This window comes from Lissotriton helveticus, chromosome 1_1 (genome assembly GCF_964261635.1).
Source record: "Lissotriton helveticus chromosome 1_1, aLisHel1.1, whole genome shotgun sequence".
Taxonomy (NCBI): domain Eukaryota; kingdom Metazoa; phylum Chordata; class Amphibia; order Caudata; family Salamandridae; genus Lissotriton; species Lissotriton helveticus.
Window position 1 is genome coordinate 138,006,131 of NC_136057.1, and position 27,526 is coordinate 138,033,656.

Consider the following 27,526-nt stretch of genomic DNA (forward strand, 5'->3'; position numbering starts at 1 on the left):
TTTCGCCTGTAATTTGAAATTGGACACATTTGTACAGTTACGTCTCAGACGTAAAAATTGTCCATAAGGCAAATTTTCACGCAAGTGCCTGGGGTGAAAGCTGTCGTATCTTAGCAGACAGTTTCTCGATGTTGGCTTGAAATGGGTAGTGGTTTTTAAGCCCCCATCTTCTGCATAAATATTTAGATCAAGGAAGACTAGTAGGTTGGATGACATGGTACTGGTGAATTTGAGGAAGGCATTTTGGTTGTTCAGCCATATTTGGAATTCCTCCGCAGATTGTCGGTCACCTTCCCAGATGACTAGGACGTCATCTATGTACCTCCTCCAGCATTTTATGTTTGCTCTGTATGGATTTCGTTCATTGAGAATTTTTGTGGTCTCTAGGTGATGTACATAGAGCCCCGCCAGGCTCGGCGCAAAGGTACTACCCATGCTGGTTCCATGGCACTGTTGGTAGATCGTGGTATTGTATTGAAAGAAGTTTTTTTCTAGGGCCAGTGAGATGCACTCTAGAACCAGTCCTCGTGGTGTTTGATACTTCCATTGTGTTGAGAACAAAACTTCTTCAATGATCATGAGTGTTTCGTCATGGGGAAGGCTGGTATAAAGACTTTCGACGTCCAGGCTAATCAAGAGTTGACTGCCCGGGTCAAAGGGTATGTCCTGTAGGAGTTGTAATACCGCTTTTGTGTCTTTGAGGTATCCACCTCAAAGACACAAAAGCGGTATTACAACTCCTGGCCCTAGAAAAAAACTTCTTTCAATACAATACCACGATCTACCAACAGTGCCATGGAACCAGCATGGGTAGTACCTTTGCGCCGAGCCTGGCGGGGCTCTATGTACATCACCTAGAGACCACAAAAATTCTCAATGAACGAAATCCATACAGAGCAAACATAAAATGCTGGAGGAGGTACATAGATGACGTCCTAGTCATCTGGGAAGGTGACCGACAATCTGCGGAGGAATTCCAAATATGGCTGAACAACCAAAATGCCTTCCTCAAATTCACCAGTACCATGTCATCCAACCTACTAGTCTTCCTTGATCTAAATATTTATGCAGAAGATGGGGGCTTAAAAACCACTACCCATTTCAAGCCAACATCGAGAAACTGTCTGCTAAGATACGACAGCTTTCACCCCAGGCACTTGCGTGAAAATTTGCCTTATGGACAATTTTTACGTCTGAGACGTAACTGTACAAATGTGTCCAATTTCAAATTACAGGCGAAAGACCTGAGTGAGAAGCTAAAGCAACGAGAGTACCCCAAGAGAATCATTGCAAAAGGACTGAAAAGAGCTACGAATAACAACAGAGAGGCCCTACTGGAGGACCGAACCACAGAAGCTAAGGAGAATAAAAGACCTATATGTGTGACAACTTTTAACACCATGTCCAACGAAGTATCAAAAATTGTGAATAAACACTGGAGGATACTAACCTGTGGCAACCTGAACTTTGAAAAACCTATGTTTGCTCACCGAAGAGGGCGTAACCTAAGAGACATATTGGTACACACAAGACCAAAATCAACAACAACCGTTACGCAACCATCTGTTGACGTCCAAGGCCACTTTCCCTGTGGAAACTGCAGTAGCTGCCACCTGACCAAGAAAAGCAAAAAACTTTTCTTCCGTAATGGAACCACTTGGGAGCAAAGGAAATTCACAAATTGCAATACTAAAAACGTAGTATATCTGATCAAATGTCCCTGCAACCTTGAGTATGTTGGTATGACAACGAGGGCCGTTAAAACAAGAATGAACGAGCATAAGAGCAATGTACGCTGCAAAAAGAGCACAACGAAAATGGCAACTCACTACCTAACTGCTGGACACTGCGTAAATGACCTAAACTGGACAATTATTGAGCAACTACCCTCTGAAGCTGGGCTCTTCCAGAAGGAACAGAGATGGGTTTTCAGGCTTGGAACCCATAAAATTGGGCTTAATGACGATTTACCGTGGACCCAATTGACCAATGACCAATGACCGGTGAAACGGTCCTTCCAGTATGTCAAAAAATAGAACTTCAATTAATAAATATCTCTGAAATTGAAGACTATTATAACTAATCGGATAAATACAGCGCGACCACAATCATATGTCTGAAGTTACTCAATCAGGATACTTCTGAGACCAAAAAACTGAAGTTCTTGATAAACCGGCTTCAACAAGAAAGAAATTGCCCCATTGAAAGCGCAGACAGTACTGAAAGGACCGCTGGAATCCAAGAAGCGCATGCGCGATAATCAGTGTCTGTCAGAAATGACAATAGCAATCGCGCATGCGCCATTTATCACTGGCGTGCGCATGCGCGAGTGATCAGTTACCATGCTCCTACGGGGAGAATCACCAGACGTCTATGCCATGTCATTACATGACGGAGAGACATGCGCGAGGCAAATTAGCGGACGTTCCAAACATGGGCATCTGTCAATTAACATGGAGCGGAACACCCATGTTAGGAAACACAGATACTTCCGCCCATTAAGAAACAGGGTATAAATAGCATGACCACTGGTCTACCATTCAGAACCAGCGGAGCAGCGTGTGGGGGTAGACGGTGTCCATAGCGTCCCGTAATCGTGAGTAATCCACAGACTGATCAATTAAGACCACCCTCCTAAAACCAAAGTGAGTAAGAATGAGTTATTAAATCTTACATCATTCTTCCCAACAGATTGCAAAAATAGCAACACCCCAGACGTTCTCTATGCTCATGAGGCAAAAAAGCAAGCTTCACAAGTAGGACCAATAATAACTCTAAGTACCAGTACATGTGTGTTCTATGTTGTGAGTTTTGTGAGTCCTTTTCCTTCCACAGGCTTTAAAACAAGCATAATGGTGAGGTTCCAGGTGACTGCACCTGCTTGAACTACCCGCTACAAGGGTAACCAATGTTGTTTTCTCCTTTTTGTCTTTCTGCAGGTCATTGTACTTATAGCAGACCGCTGTAGGCACACTTAGCCTATATTTTCGTCACTTTTCTGTATAATACACTTTTTAATTTTAGAAAAACATGAGTAAGGTGGGGAGGTTGTGCCCCCGTCCTGAAGAAGGAGCTTGGCTCCGAAACATGTCGACAACGCACACCAGAGGTCCTGTTCCCTAATATAACAGCCCTGACCTCATTTTGCACTTCTTTTAATAATACCAGCCAGAGTTCAGAATAAATTTTTCCTCAAACTCATGCGCCAGGTATTTTTTAATTTTTTCACCACATCCCACCACTCACTTAACCTAAGACACCCCACACACCAACACCACACATAGTCTTTACTATTAGTGCTCCCGCGTAGTCGTAGGTCGCAGCACGCCGCATCCCGATAGAGGGGTGCGAAGACCCCGATGATGAAGCATGACACCAAGGGGCCTTTTGGTGTGTGAGGGGTATTTTTCAAAACACTGAGTGCTTCAACACACGTTGAAAACACTCCCCTCCCCTCCCTTTCTTGGTTGGATTCTCTGTGTTTATCTAAGTATCCCAGTGGAGCAAGAATCCATTCGTTTCGCTCTACCTCCCTTCTTTGTTTTTGACTATAGTCATTTTTACCCACCCGCTATCCAACACTTTCCCTACTGTTGCACTTTTTGTAGTGGGAATAGTAATTGTATCCCCTACGCTATCCAACATTTCCCTACTTTTATAGTTAATGTTGTGTAAATTATTATTTTTTAAATAAATATTAATTTTAATATTTTAATGTATTATATATATTTTGAATTTTTATATTTATATTACAGGTTTATATATATGTATTTATAACTTTTCTTATGTTTCTAACATTTATAATTAAATAAAATGATTATTTGTTAATAATATTAAGTTAATATATATATAAAAAATATGTTTAATTTTTTTATATTACATTTATCATTTATCAGTTCTTAACATTTGTAAATAATTCTAACTATATTTGTATTAGTTATATTTATTATTTAATTATGTTTATTTTATTTTTAAGACATTTAAAAAAAAACGTATTTTAAACAACGATATTTTAAGCAATGATATTTTGGTTTCGATATTTTTGTACTTACCATTGTAGAGATAGGCTGTCGATATTCTGTCCCTCGATATTGAAGACTCGATATTCCTGTAGCTCAATATTCTGTCCGTCGATATTCTGTCAGTGATCCAAATAAGCTACCTTAGTTCCCCTCTAGCCACCTTTTAACATTTACACTTCACAAACCTTTGAACTCAGACCCGCACAAACCTAATGGCTAGATCACTAAAAAGATCTCTGACAAAGTGACCCTTCGAGGGACCCGTAGGGCATTGCAGCGCCAACCCGACGAGGAGCACCGCCCCATGATGAAGCATGACATCCTTCGAGGTGTGTGAGCGCATCAAGTAAAGGTCTCACCGACCCCCCCCCTCCCCTTTTTTTAAAGAACGGCACTCCCCCCTCTTATTTTACTTCTTACTCAGGAACCGTGACCCTCTTTAGTGACAACTCTATTATTCAGGAGCACGAGCCACTGGACCTATATCCAACTCGTCCCCCTCTTTAGTCTTATCTAGAAATGGCCTCATCTACGAATGGCCTCAGCTACGGATGGCTGCAGCTACTAGGGGCATCATCTACAATGGCGTTGTCTATGACAGTCATCCTCGATGCCCTGATCTATAACGTCTTCGCTAACAGCCTCATCTACGATGATCATCTACGACGTTCGTTTACGACAACCTCGTCTACGATGGCCTCATCTACGAATGGCCTCATCTACGATGGCATCGTCTATGATGGTCATCTAGGACAGCCTTGTCTACAACGGTCTCATGTGGGATGTTTGTCTCTGACGGTCGTCTGTGATGACAGCCTCGTCTGTGATAACATCGCCTACGATAACTATGTCCACAATGGCCTTGTCTACGAATTGCAGTGTCCACGATGACCTCGTCTGCAGCGGCCTCATCTATGACTGCATCCTCTGAAATGGCCTCGTCTACAACGAAAGCCTTGTCGACGAAAAAACATTGTTGACGTCAGCCTAGTCATCTACGTCCACCACATCGACTTCGATCTCGATGACAACACAAACGACTAAAGCACAATAGACATCAACAAGAACAAAATAAATATTATCCAGACTAACTTAATATCATGAATTAAGGTGACCAATATGAGCATGTCTAGAACAGTCGGCAACATATGGAGAGGCAATATGTGGAGCAATTTCACCTCTTCTCTCCGCCCCCAACTTCCGAGCATGGGTCAGGTCTATGTAGCTCTAGTACTAGACCTACAGTGCATGTTACAGGATTACTTCTAACACTTTCCTGAGCCTGGTGCCCGATATGTCCACATCCTCCGATGCTCCTGCCACTGAAAGAGTGATCCCAGTGTCAAATATTACCATTCTTTCCGGGGCCGAGCAGATGATTTTTGATGGTTTCCAGACCCTTAAGGAACAAGCGGCCCAACGCTTCCAACTTTCAAAAGCAATTAAGCAATGGTTTGTTCTCTTTCTGATTTTTAGTAGAAAAGCCATGAGACTTATTTCAATTGTCGATATATCCGGGGGGAATTGCAATCATTGAAAACCTTGTCACTCATAACCCCGCTTAACCAGCAAGGAGATGTTCTCAACTATGCCTGGTACTACTGTACGGATTGCCAATTCACTGGCATTATGGGGCAGGTATAACCATGAGATGTATTCAGACATTGCCACATGTATAGAATTTCTGCCGTAGGACAGAAAGGGCAGAAACAAAAAAGATTATGCAGGGGTCGAAACATCCTCATCAGTAAACATAGCTTGCTCTATAGCTAAAACTTCAATAGGTTTCCCACAACTGGCCGGGTCAGTGGTCCTTAGACGCCAAGGTTGGTTCAAGGCATTACATTTAGAACCTAAGGTGCAAATATATCTAATATTTTTACCTTACCACGTCGATGCTCTGTTTGGCAAGCATGCTGGCGACACTGTGCAAGCAGTCAAGGCTGACTGACACCGCAAGATCTTTTGGCACGTTCAATTTCGAAAGAAGCACACTTTAGAGGAAAGCATGATAGAGATACTTATCTGTATCAAGGAGGATACCGGAGGTATCAGACTTAGCAACGCTATCAGTAGTGCTTAGGCTAGCTTACCTATAGTATCCCAAAATTATTGAACCAGGGGGTCCTAGGGAAACTATTTAACCCGTTGGCTGCTGCCGTCGGCCAACGGTCGTCGCAAGCACTACCTCGGTAGTGCTGCGCACGGACTTTGGCTGACGCGGCCCCACCCGTTTTTCGAACGTTCAGCACTGGAGCAGAACGTTCGAAGCAGCCAACGGGTTAAAGACCAAACATAATTTTATCCCCAATCTAAACCTTAAATAACACAAGAAAAACTGTTGGTCTGATAAAAATTGACTCTAACAACAACTGACTAATCTGAATTGATTAAAAGAGTCCTTTTTAAAAGGATAGAATCCCATCACCCATCTCCTCTTAGTTGCAAACCCTAGTGCAACTAAGGTCTGCAACCTTCTCCGTGGTAGAAGGGAGCTCACAGATGTTTTGAGAAGTAGCATAAGATGGAATCTACTATGTTCCCAGGATGTGAAGCGTCAATTCTTGTTTAGAGGTGATGGTTGCAGTGCCTTAGGAATGCAGTGCCTTAGAAATGGAATCACTACTGCAGTAGCGATTCTATTTCTAAGGTCCTGATGAAAGCCTGGATCAGAAGATCCATAGGCTGAAACAGGTAGACCTGTCAACCTTGTGGGCTTTTTGCAGTTATTTGTTGGAAACTGTACACACACTGTTTTAGTTTTGACACCAGGATAGCGCCTATTAAAGTTGCTTTGTGTCCTGGTAGCCAATTTTAAATCACCTTTTTTCACACACAATTGTCACATGCACTGCAACCATCACCTCTAAACAAGTATTGAGGCTCCACATCCTGGGATCATAGTAGATTCCACATCCGTGAGCTCCCTTCTACCGCTGAGAAGGTTGCAGCCCTTAGTTGTACAAGGGTTTGCAACTAAGAAGAGATCCCAGTAAAGCATGCCACTTCCGTGGGTGATGGGATTCTATCCTTTTTAAAAGGACTCCTTTAATCAATTCAGATTAGTCAGTTGTTGTTAGAGTCAATTTTTATCAGACCAACAGTTTTTTTTGTTATTTATAGCTTACCTACAGTGACAACGTTCTGGTGCTGCTTACGCCATCCTGCGGGAGAAACAATACCAAAATTCTGTAATCTATGGAGGTAAACAGTTTTGGACAAATAAGTCTTGGATCTCAAAACATATGGTCAGATGTAAGAGTTCAACCAGATTCCACCCATCACTTCACCAAAACAAGGGCGCCCCCTTATCTGCATCTGCTTTGGAAGGGAGTGCTAGCTACGCTAATCAAAGGTTCCATAGAGAGAGGCTTACATTCTCAGCAAGGAACAGGCTTCTATTCATGTTTTTTTCTTCATAAACATAAAAACAAAGAATTGGCAATCCATCTTAGACCTCCGGAAATTAAACAAGTTGTTGTATTTACTTTATTTCGACTTCCTGTCATAAAAGGTCCGCTACAATGTGCAAATTACGGCATTAAATAATGCAATAACATACGTAAATAAAAGGAGACCAGCAGTATTGTTTGAGGGGGTAGCTATACATAAAATATAGATTCATACAATAAAATATTTACAATGAGTACAATGGTTTTGACCCTTGATAATCTCCACTCCTCGATACCGCCTAGCAGTTTTACATGTTGGTGGTCAAAATATTGTGTACAGTATAGCGATAGAAATATTACGGCAGAATGCACCCAATATAGCTGTGTAAACCATCTTCCTTGGATACTAGCGGTCCTATGACCTGTTAAAACCATGATATAAAATCAGTTATCATTCACCCTCTGGCCCTACTTCTGATGCCCCACATTTGGCCCAGGAACTTTGCCACCACACCCACGAACAGTGGCCGGCATCGGACTTCAGGATTCTCAATGCATTCCTGTAATTGTCAGTTCCCAAATTGGGGTCCGACATTTTTTCCTCAGCAACACATACAATGGACAGGCAAACATTACGTGAGCTACAGTCTCTTTATGGTTTTTGCAACCAGGGAATCTACGTGTGGACTCAGTGCTGCTGTTCCATATTCTAGTGAAGTCATGCAGGGGCAGGGTGCCAAACCTAAACTGCATACTTACCCAGTATGCATCTGTTCTTGGCATATAGAGCTGTAGAGTCAAATGCTGTGCATAGATCGCCATCTAGTGTTGGGTCCGGAGGTTTGCACTTTGATTTTCTTCGAAGAAGTCTTTCCAGTAACGAGATAGGTGACTCCTCCTTTTGGTGATAGTGCACATGAGCATCGACTCCATTGTTAGACTGTTTTCCCACAGAGGGTGAAAATGTAGTTAGTAAGAGTAGTAAAAGAAGATGTCCATGAATGCATGTATCTAAGTTAGATGTTACTGCAACAGGTATAGGTACCCGGGGAGGCGGTGGGCGCATATGGCTCTACAGCTCTATATGCCAAGAACAGATGCATATTGGGTAAGTAGCATTTTCAGTTGAAGATCATATGCTGTGCATAGACTACATAGCAGTTATCTCCCAAAGCGGTGGCTAACCTGTATCTGTTGTAGTGGTCTGAAATAGATTGCCTAAAACTGCTTGGCCCACTCTAGCTTGTTGTCTTGCTAACACATCTACACAGTAGTGTTTTGTGAATGTGTGAAGGGGTAGACAATGTTGCAGCTTTGCATATGTCATCTATGGGTATATTTCCTAAGAATGCCATAGACGCCCCTAGTTTGCGTGTAGAGTGTGCTTTAGGGGGAACTTTTCACATTCGTTTAACATTCGTTTAGCTTTTGCATAGCATATTTGAATGCACTTGACTACCTTGCAATACCTGATTTTGATATGGGATTACCTTTGTGTGGTGGAGCAAAAGCGACAAAAAGTTGATTTATGTTACGGAAAAGTTTTGTGCTTTGTATGTAATAAAGCAATGCTCTCTTCACATCTAATGTGTGAAGGGCACGTTCTGCCACTGAATCTAGTTGAGGGAAGAACACTGGTAACTCAACAGATTGATTGATATGAAAGGCAGAAATGACTTTAGGAAGGAATTTAGGATTAGTCAGAAGAACCACTCTATTTGGGTGCTTTTAAAAAAAAAGGTTCTTCTATAGTTAATGCCTGAAGCTCACCCACTCTTCTGAGGGATGTGATGGCAACGAGTAAAGCAGCTTTCTAAGTGAGAAATTGTAGTTCACATTTGTGCAGTGGCTCAAAGGGTGGGCCCATTAGTCTAGTGAGAAGAGAACAATGTTGAGATTCCATACTGGAGCAGGTGGACGTTTCAGGGGAATGACTCTTTTGAGGCCCCCCATAAAGGCTTTGATTACAGGCACTCTAAAAAGAGATAGATGTTGTCTATTCTGGAGGTATGCAGCTATTGCAGCCAAATGTAAGCATATGCAAATGTAAGCATATGGAAGTGGAACATTTTAGATGTATCAAATAGCATATAATGTTTTGTACAGAAGCATCAAGCGGGTTGATGTGGTTGTTATTACAGTATACCACAAACCGCTTCCACTTTGCTGCATAGCAGGCTCTTGTGGTAGGACGTTTAACCTCTTTGATAATATTCATGCAGTCTGGCGGTAGATTAAGATAGCCAAACTCTAAGACTTCAGGAGCCAGATCGCCAGATTGAGTTGACTGGGGTATGGATGTCTTATGTCTCTATGGCTCTACGTGAGAAGATTGGGTGTAAGAGGTAGTTTCTGGTGAGGAACTACTGAGAGGTCCAATAGGGTTGTGAACCGAGGTTGACGTGCCCATGTGGGAGCAACTAGGATTAGTGACAGGGACGCTTGGTTGAGTTTCTGAACCACAAATGGAATGAGTGGGAGAGACGGAAAAGCTTAAGCAAATATCCCTGACCAATTCATAGTGTATTGCCTTTGGACAATGGGTGTGAATACCTGGACGCAAAGTTTGGGCATTTTGCGTTTTGGTATATGGCAAATAGGTCTATGTGGGGGACTCCCCATGGTTGAAATTATGGACGGAGGACCTGAGGGTGGAGTTCCCATTCATGTATTTGCTGTCTCTGCCTGCTGAGGAGATCTGCAATCTGGTTGTTGACTCCTGAAAGGTGTTCTGCTAGGACATAAAGTTTGTGGTGAATGGCCCACCTCCAGATGTCTTGGGCTAAGTGGGACAGTTGGAGAGAGTGTGCCCCCCCCTGTTTTTATATGTAATACATGGCTGTCATGTTGTCTGTACACATTAGGACAGCTTTGCCCTGTAGGTGAGTTTGAAACGCCTTGAGTGCTAGAAATATTGCAAGCAGCTCTAGGTGATTGATATGGAGCAACATCTGTTGTTGGCTCCACAAGCCTTGCACTATGTGCTGTTGTAAATGAGCTTCCCAGCCAGTGTGGGACGCCTCAGCTATCAGTTTTATCTGTGGAACCGGGTCTATGAATGGCCATCCTTTTGATAAACTTTTTGTGTTCCACCACTGCAGAGAGCAATGAGTACGGCTGCTTACCAACCCAGAAATCAGTCAATAGACCTTGTGACTGATTCCACTGACTGGCTAAGCATTCTTGAAGTGGACGCATCTGCAGTTTGGCATGGGGGACGATCATGATGCAAGATGACATCATTCCCCGTCGCTGCATGTAAGTTTGAGGTGGAATCCAATGGTTGGATTGAAAGCGAAGAACTCTGGCTGTGTTGGGAAATGCCGTGTTTTTTCAGTATCTATTGTGGCACCTAGGTAGTCCTTTGTATTGTTTGGTTGGAGATGTGACTTTGATACATTGATTGTGAACCCTAGTTGATGCACTAACCGAATTGTCTTGAAGGTTTGCTGCAGACATTGTTGGTACGTGTTGGCTTTGATGAGCCAGTCGTCAGAGTACTGGAAGACAAGGATGCTTTCTCTCCGTAGGTGAGCAGCTACTACCGCCAGACACTTTGTGAAGACTCTGGGGGTGGTGGTGACACTAAATTGGAGTCCCCTGAACTGATAGTGTTGACCTGCTACCACAAACCTGAGGAATTTGCGATGAGCAGGATAAACTGGTAAATGAAAGTAAGCGTCTTTTATATCTAGAGTAGATAGAAAGTCGCCTTTCTGTAGTAGAGGAAGTATCTGTTGAAGTGTCACCATGTGGAAATGGTCTGACTGAATGTACCAGTTGAGTTCTCTGAGATCCAAAATTTGTTTGAGAGAACTGTCTTTTTGGGGGAATTAGGAAATTAAAGGAGTATACGCCCGACCGTGATGTGGTTGCGGGACAGGCTCTATAGCCCCTTTTAGAAGTACATACTGAACCTCTTGTTTGAGGAGGTATAGATGGTCTGGTGATAGTTTGTGGGGCTTTGGTGGAATATTTGGAGGCGTATTGATAAATTCCAGGCAGTAACCAGAACGGATAATCTGGAGTACCCAATTGTCTGTTGTTATTGATTGCCAGATTGGTAGAAAATCTGACAGTCTTTCCCCGACAATTGTTGCGTGGTCGGGGGGAAGTGAAGGCAAGTCACTGCTTTGTGTTGGCGGGGGAGTTGTGTGTTTGGACCCTGGCCCCTGTCCTTAGCGTTGTAACCTCCCCTGAAATAACCCCTAGATGGAGAGGGTTGGGTATTGCCCTTATAGGTGGAGGTGGCTTCTGAGGAGGTATTTCTGGAACCTCCTCGGTAAAAGGAGTGTTGAAAGGAAGCACAACCCTGTGTGGACTGAGGGCTCCCATAGATTTGGCTACCTCAGTATCTTTCTTCATTTTCTCAATTGAAGAATCTACCTCTGGGCCAAATATATGTTCCTTATCGATGGGGTATTTAAAATGGAGGTTTGAACCTCAGGTTTAAAACCAGATATACGGAGCCAGGCATGCCTCCTTAAAAGGACACTAGTGTTTATAGCTCTAGCAGCAGTGTCTCAGCAACTAGGGAGCATCTTATTTGATTGTAGCAATAAGTTGCCCTTCATGAACCAGATCTTGTGCTTTTGATTTGTGTTCTGGGGTAAATATTGGATCAGTTGTTCCATTTCATTCCAGTGCGCATGATCGTATCGCACTAACAGTTCCTGAGTGTTGGAGACACCCCAGAAATTGGCTGCTTGAGAAGCTACCCTTTTACCGAGCGCCAATACGTTTTGATTCTTTATCAGGTGTGGAGCCTCTCCTGTTGTCTGAGAGTTGGCTCTTTTTCATGCATTGGACACAACCAGGGAGTCTAGTGGCAATTGTCCCCTTATATATATTAGGTCTGATGGTGCTGGTTTGTACTTTTTTGTCCATTCTAGGGGTAAGAATACGAGCTCTGACCGGTTCATTAAAAATGTCATCTACATGCCTGACCATCCCTTTAAGCATGGGTAGTATATGTGATGACTTCTGTGTGGTACTGAGGATTTCAAAGAGGAAATCCTCTTCTAATGAAACCTTATGTAGTTGCACCCCAATGTATTTGGCAGCTCTACCCAGTAATTCAATGTAGCCTGCACTATCATCTGGTGGAGAGGGTTTGGTAGGGATAGATCGGGATCATTGCCCATGGGTGAGTTGGTGTTGTAATCGTCCAACGGCACTTGTAATAGCTGATCATCATCCCTATCCTGATCATCATCCCCATCATCCTGGTTATCAGGTGTATGTGGTGCTGAATGTTACTCCAGTATTGGAACTTTCATAGATTCCCATTGCTTGTATCATTCCCCATCGTCGGGATGGGAGTCCCCGGTAAAGAACAAATACCATAGCAGTAGGTACAAAAAACAGAAAAAGGCCTAGGCCTCATCTCATTTTGTAGCATATCCACCTCTTTTAAAAGACAAAATAAAAAGAAAAGCCAATCAGAACAGCCTCACCCCATAGAACCTTCCTGAGAGAGCCTCAGATTTTCTACCGCACATTGTACAAGGTAGTCTCTACAGAGCCCTGCTCAGTTTTTCTTCAACTACAACTACTTTTGTCATCTCAACTCTTCACAAATCTTCATCATGTCAGACAAGGAAAAGAAGGCTCTTTTCAAGGCTTGTGCCACTTGTTCCAAAAATAGACTTTATGTGGAGGACAAACATAAAGACTGTATTTATTGTTTGTATCAAACCATAAAGCTTCTGACTGCAAGATCTGTCGGACCTTCTCAACTAAGACCTTGCGGGACCGTGAGGGACGTCTGCTCACTTGGCTTCAGAAATTAAAGTCACAAAAAGATCCTGTTTCACGTGACAGTGATGATGCTTCATCTGCGACTTTGTCGAGGAGATCACAAAAAAGGGATAGGTCTTCACCTTCTACTTCAGGCCCACCTTCCAAAGCCTTACAAAAGATCTCTGATAGGTCTGACAGGCGTAGTCCCATCAAATCTCCTCACCGAGGTGTAAAGCAGAGGGAAGGACTTGTTGTAGATGTGGCACCTGTGAAGAAGACAAGCCATGTGCATTCTGCTTCTTCTCCGCCTTCTGAGAAGCCAAAAACTTTCAAAAAAACAGCTTCTGTCCCATCTGAGGGCAAAGCTGACAGAAAAGTTTGCTCGTCGAAGATGACAGCATCCATACCGTCGATGACGGCTTCAAAAATCTTACCGGCATCGACTTCGGCTCCGTCGATGGGCTTGTCTCCATTGGCTTCGTCGAGGACGACTTCAACGATGACGACGCACACAGAGGTACCGTTTATTCTGTCGTCGACGTCTACTTTGACAACTTCCACGTCGACGAGGATGACGACGGCAACCACATCGATGGCAACAACGACTTTGACAGAATCCAGCCTGATAATGACAACGGTCTCGACGATCGTCCCGTCGACGGCGGCTCTTTCCTCGTTGATGGTTCCAACATCGTCGCCGACGGCTCCGCCGACGACCTCGTCGGCTATACAAAATGTGCCAATTTCTATAAGGAGACGTTGCATTACCCTGGACATGACTTCTCCAAGGAAAGTGACACCCCTGCCTCCTGTTCACCTTTTAGAAGAGGAGTTTTCCAAGGACGATGACTATCCTTATGGTGATGCACGTAGCCCATCTCAGCTGCATGGTAAATATTAGGACTCGGACTCTGAGGAGTATTACCTGAAGCAGCAACAATATGTGCCACAATCCAGATCTCGAGATCAATATCAAAAGGACATGGTTTGCATGCCATCTTCCCTCATTACAGACCTGCAGTTCATGCTTTCGGATTAGAGGAAGAAGTTTCCAAATCAGTCCTCTGGCCAAGAAACAGGGCAAGTGCCTCCAACTCCACTTACTTGTCCAGTTACACCTCAGCCTCCTCAAATTCCAGTACTGGAGTTACCGGAGCCACAGCATAATGTCGTTCAGTCCAGGACGGCACATCTGATGATAACCAATGCGCTATGACTATCCCAGATCTGGACAGGGAATGGGATGAGTACATTATTCCGGACCCCGTCTCTCCCGTTCCTGAACCGGCGGATTCTCCTCCAGCTGTTATTGGAGGTTTTCACAATTTAATGGAGAGGGCTTCTAAGGGTTTCGATATGCCCATTCCATCAGTGCAGTCGGAATATTTTTCATATGACTTCAAAGAACCATACAGGAAGTCTGTTCACTCTATCCACATCGTGGGCCATGTCTGGGATGAGGGGCTAAAATTTATGAAGTCACCGGCCACTGTCATGCCTGTGCTTCCTCGTCCGGAAAAGAAGTACAAAGCTCCGGATGATAGCCCCGCTTGTCTGGTCAGCCAGCCAAAACCGGATTCTGTGATTTCACAAGCGGCCCAGAGAAAATCTAAAAATCCGGCGCCACCTCTTACCACACTACCTGATAAAGAGGAAAGGCGGTTGGATAATGCTGGGAAGAGGTTCTCTTTCATTTCCAGCCTCCTGGTCAGAGCGGCCAATGCCTTGGATATTCTTGAACGTTATGATCGCCAGATGTGGTGTGATCTGTCTCTGTATCTGGACCAGCTGCCTGAAGAAGCTAAAGCCGAAGCCAGAAAGATCCTACAGGAGGGAGAAAGAAAATCTTCCCAAATAATTGACTGCGCGATGGACATTGCCAGTACAGCTTTCCGCTCTCTCGCAGGGGCAGCAGTCCTTCGACGACAAGGCTGGCTTCTTGTCACTTGGTTCTGTCCAGAAGTCCAGAACAAGATCCTGGATCTTCCCTTTCATGGTGAAGCGCTCTTTGGGAAGCACATTCATGATGCGCTGCAAGACATAAAGAAAGACACGGAAACTGCAAAGTCCCTTGGGACTGTACAATACCGCATGGTTCCTTTCCGTGGAGCGAGAGGTAGAGGTTTTTCATCATACAGAGGCAGATACCAGCAACAGCGATATTCCTCTTACTCGCATCCTTCTCAATCTTACCGGCCGCAATATTGCTAACGACAAGGCCAGTCGTCTTCTTTCTCTCGATCATCATCGAGAGGAAGGCAGGGGCGCCAGGGGAGGGATTCCTCTAAGCGCCATTAGCGGCTTCCTGGCTCTTCCTACTGTTCCTTTGTCCCCTGTAACACCAGTGGGGGCAGGATATCCCAATACCTCCACAACTGGCAACTTATAACACCAGATCGGTGGGTTCTCAATATTGTTTTGCAAGGCCATAGGCTGGAATTTCAACATCAACCACCATCCAAAGCCCCTCGCGCCACTGAATCCAAACATCTACACCTTCTACACCTAGAAGCCCACCAACTACATCACAATGGGGGCGATAGAACCGGTCTCCCTATCCCAGGGGGTAAAAGAATTCTATTCCTGGTCATTTCTTGTTCAAAAGACCGTAGAAGAATGGTGGCCAATTTTAGACCTGAAGGAACTAAACACCTATCTCATAAAACTCTCTTTTCGGATGGTCTCCTTACAGGACATTTTACGGCTTTCCAATCCAGGAGATTACATGGCCACCCAGGATCTCGAGGACACATACTTCCATGGCCCAATCCACCCCGCCCACTGGAAGTTTTTATGCTTGACAGTAGCCAAGAGCCACTTTAAATTCAAGGTCCTGCCTTCCGGACTCAGATCCGCTCCACAGATTTTCACAAAGGTCCTAGCCCCGGTCGCAGCATTTCTCAGTAAACAGACATTCAAGGTCTTTCCTTACCTGGACGACTGGCTGGTGAAAGCTCCATCTCATCAAGCAGCAGAAGAGGCTGTCGAAACATGCACTCAGCTCTTCTGTCGCCTGGGGTTCAGCTCAGCACGGAAAAGTCAGTCCTGTGCCCGTCCAAGTCAGCCAAATTCCTGGTAGCCATTCTGGACACATCATGTTGCAAAGCGTTCCCGTCAAGAGAAAGGCAAACGAGACTGATGGCCTCTGCCCGTTGGTTGCAAAAAGAGACGGTCACTTTCAGTTCGCCTCTACAAGTCCCTTCTAGGGTCAATCTCGTCCTGCATTCCCTTGATTCCATATTGCAGGTTGCGAATGCGCCCCTTTCAAGAGAAACTGGATTTGCAGAGGCGCCAAGGAGAAGGCTCTTTTGAAGACAAGATCACAATAACTTACAAAACCTTCAGTTGAGCGGCTGCTGGCTGCCCCAGCATCGCCTTTTCCACATCAATCTGTGAGAACTCAGGGTGATTAGTTTGGCATCCTTCCGCGAATCCAACGATCCACTGTCCTGGTCTGTACGGACAACACGACAGCCATGCATTATGTAAACAAGCCGGGAGGAACAAGGTCTCGTCCGCTATCCAATGAGGCTCAGGAGATTTGGGAATGGGCTATCCAAAAGAAAATATCGTTCTCGGCGGAGCATCTTCCAGGCGCCCTCAACAAGACAGCAGACACGCTCAGTCGCCTCAAGTCGGTGAGCCACGAGTGGGAATTAGACCAACACTCTCATGAGGCCACCTTTTGAACCAATTCATAGGGCGGACCTTAAATCCCTCTCATGGAAAGTGGCCCTTCTTCTCACCTTAACATCGGCCAGGAGGGTAGGTGAACTGCACGCTCTCACTATTAAAGAACGGTTTTTACAGTTTAAAAAGGGGACTTTGATTCTAAGGACAAATCCCAAATGTATCCCGTAGGTCCCTTCCGACTTTCATTTGAATGAACCAGTGATTCTCAAATCCATTTTTCCTCGACCCACTGCTCCAGCGGAGAGGGCTCTTTACTCGCTGGATGTTCAAAGGTGTCTGAAATTTTATCAGCATCGTACCAGAGACTTCAGAAGGTCTACACAGCTCCTTGTTGCTTTCAGTGCCCTCGCAAGGATTTCCCTCTTCCGAAGCAGGGGGGTGCGCAATGGATTGCCAGCGCTATCTAATACTGTCACCAAGTGGCTGGTAAGCCCCTAGAAGGGCGGGTCCGGGCGCACTCTATCAATCAATCAAGGAATTTGTAGAGCGCGCTACTCACCCGTTAGGGTCTCAAGGCGCTGAGGGGGGTCGCTACTGCTCGAACAACCAGGTCTTGAGTTGCTTCCTGAAGGCAAGATGGTCCTGCGTCAGCTGGAGGTAGGCGGGGAGGGAGTTCCATGTCTTGGCTGCCAGGTAGGAGAAGGATCTTCCTCCGGCGTTTGTTTTGCGAATACGTGGGACAGTGGCGAGGGCGAGGCTGGCGGAGCGGAGCTGGCGGGTAGGCGTGTAGAATGCGAGGCGGTTGTTGAGGTACCTGGGGCCCACGTCGTGGAGAGCCTTGTGTGCGTGGGTGAGGAGTCGGAATGTGATTCTCTTGCTGACGGGGAGCCAGTGCAGGTTCTTCAGATGGGCAGAGATGTGGCTGTGGTGGGGGATGTCCAAGATGAGTCTTGCCGAGGCGTTCTGGATGCGCTGTAGTCTTTTCTGAAGCTTGGCTGTGGTTCCGGCGTAGAGGGTGTTTCCGTAGTCCAGGCGGCTTGTGACGAGGGCCTTGGTGACCGTCTTCCTGGTTGCGGTGGGGATCCATCGGAAGATTTTTCGTAGCATGCGCAGGGTGTTGAAACAGGACGATGAGACGGCGTTGACTTGCTTGGTCATCGTGAGGGAGGAGTCCAGGATGAAGCCCAGGTTGCGAGCATGGTCCGTTGGCTTGGGTGCGGTGCCCAGGGCAGGTGGCCACCAGGAGTCATCCCAGGCGGAGGGCGAGGGTCCGAGGATGAGGACTTCCGTTTTGTCAGAGTTCAGCTTCAGACGGCTGAGCTTCATCCATTCCGCGACGTCCTTCATTCCTTCCTGGAGGCTGGCTCTGGCGGTGGCGGGGTCGTTGGTGAGGGAGAGTATCAACTGTGTGTCGTCGGCGTAGGAGATGATGTTGAGGTTGTGTTTGCGTGCGATGGCTGCGAGGGGGCTCATGTAGACGTTGAAGAGGGTGGGCTGAGCGAGGATCCTTGTGGGACGCCGCAGATGACTTCGGTAGCTGCTGATCGGAACGGGGGAGGCGGACTCTCTGGGGTTTACCGGTGAGGAACGAGATGATCCATTCTAAGGCCGCGCCTTGGATTCCGGTGTCGCTGAGGCGTTGTATCAGGGTGCTACGATATCCATGTCTTCTTCAGCTGCTCTCTTCGCGGGAGTACCTATGAAGGACATTTACAGGGCAGCGACATGGAGCAGTGCCCATACTTTCACGAAGCATTACTGCTTGGACTCCTCCACGCGTAGTGATGCTGCAGTGGGACAGGCAGCTCTGAGGAACCTCTTTCAATAAGTGGTGAGCTTTCCCTACTAACCCTCCTTCCTTTTATTGGTTTTTCGCACATTTTGTAAATCATGATATTCACTGACTACTTTTTGATAACTTGTATCTCTGATGACCATATGCATCTTGCAAGGTTTATAACAATGTATTGTTACACAAAATGTGTTTTTCTGACTGCTAGCTATTCGAAGCAATGGGAATCTATGAAAGTTACAATACTAGAGTAAGAAAACAAGTTACTTACCTGTAACTTTGGTTCTCCAGTATTGGTAACTTTCATAGATTCCCATGCGCCCACCCTCCTCCCTGCGAAAGCTCAGCCTCCAGCATCTTCTGTTATTCTGTTAAACAAAGGCTATAAAAACCTGAGGCTCTGAGGCTCTCTCAGGAAGGTTCTATGGGGTGAGGCTGTTCTGATTGGCTGTTCATTTTATTTGGGCTCTTTTACAAAAATGAGATGAGGCTTAGGCCTTTTTCTTTTTTTGTACTTATTTCTATGGTATTTTTTATTTACCAGGGACTCCCATCCAGACGACAGGGAATGATACAAGCAATGGGAATCTATGAAAGTTACCAATACTGGAGAATCAAAGTTACAGGTAAGTAACTTGTTTTCTTCAGGTGAAATTGGTTGAAGTTGAGGGGAAGGTGGTGATGAAGGAAGACTAGGTGGAGGAAGAGGAGGAGGGGAAGAGTTAGTTCCAACAGATCTCTTCTTTAAAGGGATGTGATATTTTTCTTCTGCATCAGCCCTTCTTTTCAGAGTCACTTTAGTGGTGATATGGCCAGTTTGTAGATGGATATACAAAAGCTTTTGTTTCGGATCCGGTTTTTCAATTGGGTCAGCAAAGCTGGTATTTGTAGTTGTTTTCTGCACTTTTGTCTGTTTCGGTGCCGGAGTCGAACCCATTGATGCCTTCGGATCTGACGGTTTTTTTCGGGGCCGAATGGTGGGGGTCGGTGCCTGACATGTGTTTCAACCCCGAAGGTCTGGGCTCCGAACTCAGTTTGAAGGGCGTCTTTGCGGAGCCTGAAGGCTTTTTGGTAGGCTTCGGTGCCGAGCCAGAGGGCGGGGCATCAGAAGCGTGATCTCGGGGCAGACCGGAGCCCGTGTGCGCGGGTTGGAAAAACATCATTGATGTGAGAGCTGCCGTGCCCTCACCATTATAACGAACATTGGCAAAAGCAAAAATAGTTTTTGGTCTCAATAAAGCACACACTGCCACATTAGTTATTGGCACTAAACAAAACTACTTTGTGTGCCGATATGCTCCTTGTGAAAGAGCAGAATGCTGTCACTCACAGAGAATCCAGCCGTTACAGAAAGAGAGAGAGAGAGAGAATTTTAATAAACACAAAAGGTCATGGTTCACGCCAGACCAAATTAGGGGCCCAATAATTAAGGAAAGTCTCAAAAGTGTACCCTTGGTATATGTCCTTGCATTAAGCACAGCTATATGGCTTTCGTGAATTCATAAGAATTGGCAGAAGTAGGGCAAGAAATTGAACTCCTAGAAAATGTTTGTGAACTGCATTTTAGCATGAGCAAATATGCATGTGTAGATTTGCTCATGCGAAAACATGAGTGTTTGCAAGTTCATTTTCCCTCCAACCACTTTTTCCCCAACTCTGGAAGAAGGTTTACGTTTGCCATTATCAAGAGTAAATTTCAAACATTTCTCAGTATGGAAAAAAATTAGAGAAGAGTTGTTGAAAACCCTTAAAACATGCAAGTTAGTAGGTTTACTCCGACTCAAAATGGCATTTCAACACTGGAACTATTGCTTACCACTACCTTCAGTCTCAGTATGTAGATCTGCCGAAACGTGAAAACATAAAGGGATTGCTAGTATTCAAACACTACTATGGTATGAGCCCTGTCATAATCAGAGAGGCTATATAAGAGCTCTTATATAATGAGATTGCTGCCCTAATTTGTCACCGCACTACATGGCACCACAGGGACAAGTGAATTTTGTTACAGGACAAGTAGATTTATGAAGCAACTTGCCCCATGGACAAGTAGATATTTTATTAAATTCCACACCCCTGTATCCAGAATGGAGCTTGTGTGCCGGCTTTGCATGTCCCGACGTCGAACCCGACTGTCACAAAGTATTTTCTTGGAGCGCAAAGCCTGGGACACGTCGCAGTCTTGTTCTCTGTGTTAGGGGGACAAAGATTACACACTTCATGTGAGTCAGTGCACGGGTATTTTGTGTGGCACTGAGGGCAGAATTTGTAGGTCGACCCGACGCGGGTAGGCCCGACGGCCTTCCACGAACTTTTCGTTCAAAAGATTATTTTAAGTAATTATGATACCATCGAGGGTGAGTATCTTGCGCTCCGAGGGAAACCAAAGGAACGGTGCACCGGAGCGATAGACGTCCGAACCCGATGGCGGGAAAAAACTATCTAACAATGGAGTCGATGCCTATGCGCACTCTCACCTACCTTTTGACTGGAAAGACTTCTTCGAAGAGAAACATAGTGCAAGCATCCGTACCCAACACTAGATGGCGATCTATGCACAGCATATGATCTACAGCTCATATGCCTCGTACACATAATTTCCAGTCTCTGGGGTGTTCTATGAGATCTAAGTTCCAGTTTGTGGGCCATAAAGTCTAGGATAATCTTCATGTCCTGCTGCTAAGTTCCCCCTGGATTACCCACTACCAATAGGCGTCCTTTACTTCAGAATTCCGAGGGAGCAAAGAGGGGTCATTGACTTCCCAGATATCCCCAACCCAGTAGCTATAAGCAAGTTATTAACGCCTCTTAGCCAGCTGATTTTATTAGCAGTATCCCAGCATTTTGCATCCTCCAAAGCACGGGCAGACAGCAATAATTTGGAGGTCGACTTAATCCTGAACCAGAACAGCAAGGGACACAATCTTGCTTTGGAGACAAAGGAATGTCTACCCATGCCTAACATAAGGGGATGCAGAGGAGTATTGTGGGATAACATTCCTAAGCTCCTAAGGAATTTATAATCTAAGTTACCAAGCTCCTCTATGTGCTCCAAGCCCCAAAGTTCTGCCACATACATCACAGAACTCACCACTTTGGCATTATATACTTGCAAGGCCGGCCCAATCAAAATAAATAAATATTTCCGAAACCAATACTGTTACGTGGTCACCTTCTCCGACACCACATGACAGCTCTGAATTTACAGGATACATACTTCCACATTTCCTCACACGCATAAACGTTCTCCCATTTGGCTTGAGATCAACTTCCTGCATTTTTACCTACTGCATACTACTGTGGCAGCTTTTTACAGGACAAAGGGTCATCCGGTTTTCCTGTACCTCGGCAACTGGTTGATAAATGCACCAATGCCATTTTAAGCATCCAAGGCCCCAGAGGCTTGCCTAAATTTGTTTCACAAACTAGGTCTCCTTGTGAATTATCAAAGATCATGCATCCAAGAAGATACTGTTATTAGGCCGCTACACTAGATACTGTCCAAGACAAATATGTTCTATCCCAAGCCAAACAACAAATGCTCTAGGAACTGGTTCTCAAACCAAAAAAAACAATTTTTTGAAAAAAAAAAAATCTAGTGTGTCAGCTAAATTAGCTTCGAGACATTAAGTCCTCAGCGATCAATATGATCACTCTTGCGCTCTTGAAAATTAGACTCTAACAGGAACAGCTACAAAAACAATAGATTCAAACAAAATAATTTTTCAAGGGCCTGGTGATCTTCACAGAGGTTGGATGAAGGCTCTGGCCTGGTGGTGCACGACCCCCCACCTATCAGAGAACATCATGCTCTTACCTCAAATACCTCACTTTGCAACGACTACAGATGCCTCCCTGGAGAGCTGGGGTGGTCATCTACAGAACCTGCAAATTCAAAGAAAGTGGTTTCCGCTTCAAAAGAGCATGCATATAAATTGCCCGGAGTCCAAATCCATTTAACTAAGTCTCTAAGTTTTCCTGCCAATGATAGCAGAGACTTTGGTGTTAGTTCACCTGGGCAATATCACCAGCATGCAAGGAAGCAGCCTCCATGAATAGAAGTTTGAATGGTCGGCGCTAAATATGATCTTCTCGTTCTGTGGCAGACTGGCTCTAGATTTCTTTGCAAAAAATGAATTCCATCAAACCAATTCTATGCAAGTTGTCATCCACATCAGGATCGTGAGGGAATACCATTCTACACATGGTCCAGGATCTGTGCTTACCTTTTCCCCCGATACCTTTAATACCAAAGATTCTCAGCAACAGGAAAGCAGAGAAGTGCTGTCTCATCCTGATAGCCCCAAGGTGGCCCATACAGCATTTGTTTACGGAGTTTCTTCTGCCATTGGAATATAACCACATTCACCTTTCAACATCACATAAACGTTTGATGAATAACTAAGGCCGGGTCTTTCATCCTGACCCAACTTCTTTCCTCTTATGCGCATGGCTCCTTAATTCAATGTTTCCTCAGGACTGAAGGTGTATTCTCTCCGGGTTAAGGAGCAAGCTACGATAAAGACAGGTAAAATGTAATAGAAACATTTCTGCTTATGGCCCCAGAAATCAAACCTACATTCTCCACTAGCATAATGTGCATATAACTTCCCTAACTCCCCTCGTTAGCTCAGTTACGGTTGGTCCATGTGTCTGTTAAGGTACGGCTTACAGCAATATCAAGATTTAGATGCTCATCACATTTTCTCTTTCTGGTTTTGCAGACTCATCAAACAATTCATGAAAGAATAATTCAGAGTTATTTCCTCCTGTAAGGGCTCCTCAAATTGAAGGTTGCCTTGTTACTAGCGCTAACTTCAACCATAAACCTTCTTGAGCCTCCGCAATTTAGTCCTTCTCAGAACCAGTCCAAAGATTTTATTCCCAAGGTTTCTTCAGATTTTGCCTCAATTAACCTATATTTTGGACTTTCTTCCAGAATCCAACCTGAGAGATCTTGTCATACATAAAAATATGATATTTAAAATTCTACTTACATCATGGTAAACAACTCATAAGAACTGACCAACTGTTGGACTCTAAGGGACATACTCGTAAGGGTGCTCCAGTCATGATGGCAACCATTGCTTGATGAATTTCAGCTGCAATCTAGTTTTGCCACTCATAGGCTGGCAAGCCCCTCACAGTAGAAACCAGGGTGCACTCAACTAGGGCAGTTTCCACCTCAACTACTTTGTTTGCGGAAATGCCTTTGGAGAAGATATGTCGTGCTGCGACCTGGAAGAGTGCGCATATAATTCATGCAGCATTATTACCTGGAATCGGCACAGCGCAGTGATGTAGCGGTTGGACAGGTTTTACCACACCACTTATTTCAATAAGGGGAGCCTCTTTTGGTTTTATGTGTTTGCTTATGGATTGATGCAAATGTTTATGTATGATATATTTTTATTTATTAATTTACTGAATTGTGTATGAATGCTATGGATATATTTTCTACCCACCATCCGCTGTTTGAGCTAATACTATAAGATATACAAATACAGTAACTGCTTGTTATTCTGATTCAAGCATGTGAATCTATGAAGATTCAATACTGGAGACGAAAATAAGGTAATTATCTGTAACTGCAGTTCTCCATTATTGGTATCTTTCATAGATTCACATGTGACCCGCCCTCCTCCCAAGAGGGGCACCCATTATAGCTCGAGATTATTTATTTCTACTTGTACTTGAAAATCTCAGGGACTCAGCCTCTGTTGGGAGTGTTCTAGAGGGTGCTGTCGCCTGATTGGTTAAAGTTCAAGTTTGGTCTTCTTTTATAAAAAAAAGGGACATAGAGAGGCTATTAAACTGACTTTTTAATTGCTATTATAGGCGATGATAGTGATACATACTGCTTTATTATGGTACCATGGTTCTCCCATTTCGATGACTAATCTATGAAAGAACTGGGGAACTGCATTTACAGGTAAGTAACTTATTTTCTTCAGTCAGAGGCTGCTGTGTTGCTAGTTTGTTAATAGTTACCACTGCAACTCGTCCTTGTTGTCCACTGTCCTCCCTCCTCCTTTTATAATGTTTACACATAGATTTTTCCTCTTTGAAATTCAGGGAGACATTTAAAAAAGCTTTTGAAAACTGCTAAACAAAACATTCTGGAAAAAAACAGCTATGGTCATAACGTGCAACTATATTAACCTATATAAACCTGTGTTCAGAGGAAAACTCTTTGCCACAGATCCGGACTCTCCCTTTCTATGAGGTGTTTGTATTGCCTCAATCTTTTGCAGTAAAAACATGTGAAGCAACGATTCCAGATCACAAGTTTACCAGGGTGGTTTTAATCCTCTGATCACTCTAAGATAATGAAGTTGAGACTTGAATAAAACAGATTTCTGGAATTTCCTGTCAAGGATCCTGTCAAAGGGAGGTCTTATTTGTGGACTTCGGGGACAGGGACAAGCAGGATCCCAGTTCTTACTCGAAGACTGGGCTCGTGCCTCAAGTCTCCTCTGTGCATCCTGGTCTCAAATCACCACCCTGGTATAGACAACAGTTCCCCTACATCACAGGACATCCCTTAACCGGGCAGTGGCACATGGTACCAATAAATGTTTTTTCTTTGAATTTGGGAGGAATTTTAGGAAAGACTGCTATGAGATTTTGTATGTCCTTTGCACCCAACTACATTCCTCTGGAGAGTCTAGCAATTGTAATAATGTTGCATTAGATTGAACCCCATGTCTTCCTTCCACGATCCTTACCATGTATGTATTTCTCCTTTTCTTACCTCCTTCCCCACTCAGCCCCTACCATAATGATTGACGTAAAGGAGTCCGACCCAGTGATGCAGGAGGAGATCTTCGGCCCCATCCTGCCAATCCTGACAATTGAGAATTTGGACGAGGCCATCGCCTTTATCAACCGGCATGAAAGACCACTGGCACTCTACGCCTTCTCGCCTGACAATAAGGTACACTAGACACAGGATGCAGAAGACATTACAGATGTGGCCACATTTTTTCCAAAATACAGAGAGTTTTTCATATAGATAGAGAAAAACATGAACTGTCGTGAATAGACTCAGGAGGAATACCACAAAATCTCCTCTGCCTGCACCTCTTTCCAGTAGCATACTTTTCAATATATATTATTGTCTTTCTTTACTTGGAGATGTATGCCTATGTTCTACTCCTTTACACTTATGCTGGTTTATTTGTCTCGCATGTGCAGATTGTGGTGGTCTGTGTTGTCTACAGCTTTATAGGCTTCCAAAAAGCTTTCATGAAGCCTGGATATGACTTGGTGAATGGCAAGTACCAATTTGCAATGCCAATACACACAAGTGCATTGTAATTCACAATTCTCATTGTAAAACTCAATGCACACATTGAGATCCCTTAAAATGGTCTGTAAAAGCCCTCCTGCTGTTTGCAGCTTGCCTGGCAATGCACAAATTTTTTGGGACTTCCATTTCTCAGTTACAAACTTCATAGGGCAGGCACTAGCCATTTGCTTTTATTCCCATTGAGGTACACATCTGATTCCTACCCATTGCTATAAATGAGGCATGTAGTTACGCATCACTGCATGCCATCCCTTTGCCAGCAAAGCATTAGTTAGTCCACCTTTATGTAAAACTTGTGGCTTTCCACATCTGTTGGAAGTTAGTATCTGCTTTCATGGTTACCCTCACATTTTGCTTGGTGTCAGTATGTTTTTGACTAGTCTGCCTGGGGTCCTGATAATCAGGACCTGAGTCGCGGTGCCTTCTCCCTAAATTGACCATGGTAAGTACTCCTGTACATCCATCTGTGGCTACTAGTGGTGTACCTTGGTACTGAGGTAACTAGGGCATAGGTATTGTGCCACCCATGGCAGTCCACCTAAACTGTGACTACCGGCCTGACATTGCAGCCTGTGTGAGTTGGTGCTTGCACCTCTCACATCAGATATATGTTTCCTTATATCTGGGGTCATTACACTTAAAACCTATAAGTCATCCCGATGGCAGGCTCTTTACTCCTGAGGGCAGTGTGCTTGGTTGTAAGTGTGATTGTGCCCCTGCATGAGCAGGACACCCCTACAAACCCCATAGTCAATTCTACAGGCTTTGTAAGTGCAGTCAGCCATTTTAATACGTATAGTGGAAATCAGTCATGATGTCTAACCATAAAGTAGCTGCACCAAACCCGGTCATGTTTAGTATCAAACATGTTGAATTCATACCCCAACACCAATTCCAGTGTTGGAATTATGATCCCGTGTACTGGAGGCTTCCTTGGCATTTCCCCCTGTACTACCTGTAACAGCCTTTCATTGTCTGTCAGCAAGCTAGTGCCTCTGCCGACCACAGATGCGTTTCTGCCCTCCAGCAGCTGAGCCAAGCTCACCATGGGAAGGCAGAACAATAGGTTTCCAGTCGCAGGGAGGTGTGACCACCCCCCACATATGACTTAGTGTACTGGAGTGGGGAGGGGCGCTTGCCAGCGCCACCAGACTGCTTTGTAGAGTACATTTGGTGTCCTCCTTGCATACATCTATTTGAGCCAGTTCAGGGAGACTTTGGCTCCCTCTCTGGTGTGAAACTGGACAAAAGGCAGGGTAGTATCCTCCCCTCTGACCAGCCCCTCCTCTGGGAGGGACGCCTGAGTCGTTCCAGCCCTCTCTTTAGGGTACTTAAAGGCTTACCAATGGGTGGTTCCTTTGAGGCATCGTGGGACAAGGCTCAAGCCTGAAACCACGTCAGTCTTCGACCGACTTCACATTTGGACTTTGTCTGAAACCGAGAATGCACCAAGGAAGACTCCTGCTGGTCCTGGTCTTGTTGTTCTGCAAGTCTTCTTTGTCGTCTGTGTCTGTGCTGCTTCCAGGATCTTCAGTAGACCTGTGTGCATCAAGGACACCCAAAGTAATCTCCCCTTGAGTTAAGTTGTCATTCCCCTGCATCTGCAGGCACTGCAACGAAGCTGACCAGTCTG

At 44.7% G+C, this 27,526-nt stretch overlaps 1 protein-coding gene across 7 annotated transcripts in view; it reads left to right on the forward strand.

Moving 5' to 3' along the window:
* LOC144771188 (aldehyde dehydrogenase family 3 member B1-like) overlaps nucleotides 1-27,526 on the forward strand; it is a 1,013,654-nt gene that overhangs the window by 962,514 nt on the left and 23,614 nt on the right. For all 7 annotated transcript variants that reach the window (XM_078655887.1, XM_078655933.1, XM_078655870.1 and 4 more), the window contains one exon: nucleotides 25,352-25,518. In XM_078655887.1, coding sequence (XP_078512013.1) covers nucleotides 25,352-25,518 — 167 coding nt within the window. The remainder of the gene's footprint in view (nucleotides 1-25,351; nucleotides 25,519-27,526) is intronic.